This window comes from Sinocyclocheilus rhinocerous, unplaced genomic scaffold (assembly GCF_001515625.1).
Source record: "Sinocyclocheilus rhinocerous isolate Xijiao unplaced genomic scaffold, SAMN03320098_v1.1 scaffold42496, whole genome shotgun sequence".
NCBI lineage: Eukaryota > Metazoa > Chordata > Actinopteri > Cypriniformes > Cyprinidae > Sinocyclocheilus > Sinocyclocheilus rhinocerous.
In genome coordinates this window covers 1-3,961 of record NW_015638474.1, presented here as the reverse complement: position 1 = coordinate 3,961, position 3,961 = coordinate 1, and the positions used below count along the sequence as shown (strand labels likewise).

Genomic DNA, 3,961 nt, shown 5'->3' with positions numbered 1-3,961 from the left:
CAATAGTATATTAAACACTTCAGTATGGTTCTTTCAGGACCTAAAATCATTTGAATTTATAAAAAGAACAAGTATTCATTTTGAAGTTTTTGAATATCTTGTTGTATTACTATTTTGTATAAAGCACTCTGAAAATGCTAGATTGCTCTGACATGTTTTGTTGACCCTCAAGGTTGTTACCCGTTCTATCAGAAAGATCCCTTTATTATGGATGAATGCCCTCATGTGTACTTCAGCGGAAACGCACCAAGCTACCAATGTAAATTAGTCGCAGGTGAAGACGAGACTATTTAATATTAAACAGCACTGTGTGTAAGTGTGGCCATGCATTACCAGTATATTTTTGTAAGGTAATTTTTGCCTTATTTTTCATCTCAGGACCTGAAGGACAAGATGTTCTCCTGGTAGCAATCCCAGAGTTCAGCAGCACACAGACAGCCTGTCTTGTGAACCTGTGCACCTTGGAGTGCGAGCCGGTCTGCTTCTCCTCTTTTTCCTCAGAGGAGGATGAGGACAATGAGATGAATATCAGCCATTAAACACTCACTTATCAACATGACACTTGTTCCTGTAGTCTGTCCAACAAAGACTTGTTTCTGTTGTTGTGTTTTGTTAATAAAGCTCCCTCTTTTGTATGGAAACTTTCTTTTCCCTCTTTAGGTGTAGCGTTACATTGTACTAAGAACCTTGTGTTTCTGAAAAACGATTCAGAGGTTATTAGCCTCATATATTTACTTAAATTTAAATGACTGATATTTGGATTTCTTTATGCGTAGTCCTCAAGAGAAAGTCGACACTTCTGATGCAATTCTATTATATATAAAACGTCACCATATGAACTAGCCCTTAATTTTATAATCTGAAAACAATTTCTCAACAAGTGTTAGCTTTAGAGGCCAGGAACTAGATATATGTAATAATAGTGCTTTCTCAATAGAAAACAGTTTATTATTTACTGAGAAGCACTGTCTGCTGGAAATCTATAATAATGGAGAGATCTAATCGTTTGTAAGCATTTCTTTTACTGAGACGTGTAATGATAATTCAGACACTAATGTGGTAGGTAGGTAATATTTGCTAAACATAATAAAAACTTCAGGAAAGGCACTCTGGAACTACTTACCGAAGAAAATACTAAATTAATAGTGTGGACTTCGAAGTGCCAATTCATCATCAGACTATGACATAAAAAATAGCACCATCCTTAAAATCATAAGAATTAAGGCATAAAAATTAAGTTCACAGCGTTTTTTGTTGCCATTTGCCGTTAAAAACATCAAGTGTTACGTTTACATTATTTTTTAAACGTGTTAAAACACCATATGCTTTGTGTATTTCCTAAAAAAATAATCTATTTTACAATAATACAAGTAAATGTTCAGATGAGCGTCACTTCACGCTTTCGCTACGTCATTGCTCTGCGCCAGAGTCGCTTGTGGCTCTTTTCATTGAAACCTTAACAGCATAACTAAGCTTCTGGACGTCATAAAGGTAAAGTATGCAGTCGCCGTCGTGTATTTCTTAATAACATTGCATGTGTATTATCCTGTCTGTTATTTGCATATGAAATCCGCATCCCGTCAGTGCAGTTTCAGATGGTGGCAGTTTAACGTTCCTTGCGGCTCTTCAGCACTGTGATGATTAACTGCTGATTTGCTCTCTCTTCAGATGCCTCTGCCTCCAGCTTTACTTGCGCGCCTCGCTAAAAGAGGCATCGTGAAACAGTCTGACCACGGTAAGATACATATGCGTATTAATCTTACTGGGTGACCCATAAAACATACTAAATCATGAGTTGATGCTTTCATTTATTGTTTCTCATCCTCATCCTCAGAGGCTGAAGAGGAGATCATCGCTGAAGACTATGATGATAACAACGTTGATTATGAAGCTACAAGGCTTGAAAATTTACCAACGAATTGGTACAAAGTTTTTGACCCTGCTTGGTAAGCAGTTCATTAATTACCCCCCCATATAATATCTGCTTATTTGCATTAAAATATCAAGGCAAAGATTCATTGTTTTGAACGTGAAAGAAAGTACTATTATGTATCATGGTAAAAAGATTGCATGTGATTGTTATAATGTGGTACTTTCAATTACTCATTATATACTCCAAGAATACCATGGTAAAACCATGAAACGGGATCAAAATGGCTGTCACTTATAAATAACTATCATCCTCGTGTCTTGTCCTTAGTGGACTTCCTTACTACTGGAACGTAGAGACGGATTTAGTGTCCTGGTTGTCCCCCAATGACCCGGCAGCTGTCATCACCAAAGCCATTAAGAAACAGAAAGGTAATATATGGTCATAAAACATAAGTGTGCACACATTTTTGTGCTTCTGTAAGTAACATTATTGAGACATATGCTGCAACTGTTTGTGTTTTTCATCCCAGGTGATACTGGACATGACAAAGGGGACAGCCACTACGAGAAGGCAGAGAGAGACCGGGATCGAGAGCGAGAGAGAGACAGAGAGCGCGAACGGGACAGAGACAGGGAGGACGGTCGGGATAGAGACCGAGATAGGGATCGAGAGCGGGACAGAGACAGGGAGCTATTTTCACAAACAATCATAATTAAATGAATGTGACACAAGTAATCTTTTAAAATCAAATGCAATTAGAACACTTCCTTTCTTTTTTGGCAAAGTGCTGCTGAGGTTTACTCGGAAGAAAAAATGGAAGAAAAATTTTGATTATTTCTTAAAGTTTTAATAAACGTTATTACTATTGTTATTAATTCAACTGTAATATTTTATTACTATTTTAGAATGTTCTACTGTAAAATAGGAAAAATATTTTTGTAATGATGTCTTCAAGTTAAATTGAAGAACTTTTATAGTAAAGAGTTGTAATGAAGATCTTTTGAGTTTCTATGTGTATCAGACAATAGGTTTATCAAATTAATTGATGAAATGCTCATTAAGTGACTGAAAGTTCATGTATTCATGTCCTCATATAATGAGACGGCAGACGCTGAAAACACAACGAGTGTCATGCATGCTTCAAGTATGCATGCTAGACAAAAAACTGTTGAGTTCTTTTACAGAGACATAAAACATGCAGACTTAATATTTAAATAGCAGTAGTTTGAGGTTTAATATTCACAGACAATTAAAGTGATTTATTCCACTTTGTACAGTAAATACCATTTTTGTAACTGATTGTATTTTCCACATTGCGGAAATCATAGGGCCCTACATTGGATACCTACTAAAGTTGCAGAAATGTTTAGTATTCAACAAATGACAATGCAATGCACTTAAATTGCACTTACATGTGCTCTGGAAAGAGGTTGCTTCTGTAATAAAGTACATGTTCGTGATCAATATGTGGTGCTGTTGCTTTCAGGGGCTTATGGTCAACTGGTCTCCCCAAACGCAATGAGGCAAAGACCGGAGCAGACACCACAGCGGCAGGACCCCTGTTCCAGCAGAGGCCGTACCCCAGTCCTGGAGCTGTCCTGAGAGCAAACGCTGAGAACACAAGACGCCTGGAAGAGGATGATGATGATGACGACTGAGCAGGAATAGTGTGTCTGTAAAGCCTTTATGATTTTTCAAAAGGCTTTTGAAATATTTTTCTTACATTTGGGACAGAGATTCATTTGTAAATACACCATTTGTTGTATGTTATACAATTTATAAACGTATATGCGTTTTGCCATTTTACTTAAGATAGTGATGTTGTTCCCTGCAAAATAAACTTTTTGTTTAAAGGTGCATTCAGAGGTTTGGCTTTTATAAAAAAAAATAATAATTAAGGAATGAATCGGGTTTTTGTTTAGAATCATCTGAATGGTGTACATTCACATGAGACGAAGATTGTACTCATAATAGTTTTCAATAAAAAACAATTTTTTTATTATATGTGGAGTGGGTCGCCCCCTCAGTGTATTTCACCATGTTGAATCAGAATCAGAATGAGCTTTATTGCCAGTTATGTTTACACAT

General features: G+C 36.6%; 2 protein-coding genes across 2 annotated transcripts; both read left to right on the top strand.

Moving 5' to 3' along the window:
- The first annotated feature begins 168 nt into the window (after window positions 1-168).
- On the top strand, window positions 169-626 carry LOC107749678 (DNA polymerase delta subunit 2-like). Its single transcript, XM_016564827.1, has 2 exons — window positions 169-274; window positions 379-626. The coding sequence occupies exons 1-2, from the start codon at window positions 208-210 to the stop codon at window positions 537-539; spliced, it is 228 nt and encodes a 75-aa protein (XP_016420313.1). The 5' UTR covers window positions 169-207; the 3' UTR covers window positions 540-626.
- Window positions 627-1,411: 785 nt separating this feature from the next.
- On the top strand, window positions 1,412-3,691 carry LOC107749677 (polyglutamine-binding protein 1). The gene is made up of 6 exons (XM_016564825.1): window positions 1,412-1,491; window positions 1,669-1,735; window positions 1,835-1,946; window positions 2,201-2,301; window positions 2,403-2,562; window positions 3,339-3,691. Exons 2-6 carry the CDS (start codon window positions 1,669-1,671, stop codon window positions 3,529-3,531), a joined length of 633 nt encoding a protein of 210 aa, XP_016420311.1. The 5' UTR covers window positions 1,412-1,491; the 3' UTR covers window positions 3,532-3,691.
- The last annotated feature ends 270 nt before the right edge of the window (window positions 3,692-3,961 follow it).

Coding starts and splice junctions, on each gene's coding strand:
- LOC107749678 (XM_016564827.1), top strand. CDS start 208: ATGGATGAATGCCCTCATGTGTACTTCAGCGGAAACGCACCAAGCTAC. Junction 275..378: donor CCAATGTAAATTAGTCGCAG/GTGAAGACGAGA, acceptor TTTTCATCTCAG/GACCTGAAGGACAAGATGTT.
- LOC107749677 (XM_016564825.1), top strand. CDS start 1,669: ATGCCTCTGCCTCCAGCTTTACTTGCGCGCCTCGCTAAAAGAGGCATC. Junction 1,947..2,200: donor AAAGTTTTTGACCCTGCTTG/GTAAGCAGTTCA, acceptor TCTTGTCCTTAG/TGGACTTCCTTACTACTGGA. Junction 2,563..3,338: donor GAGCGGGACAGAGACAGGGA/GCTATTTTCACA, acceptor TTCGTGATCAAT/ATGTGGTGCTGTTGCTTTCA.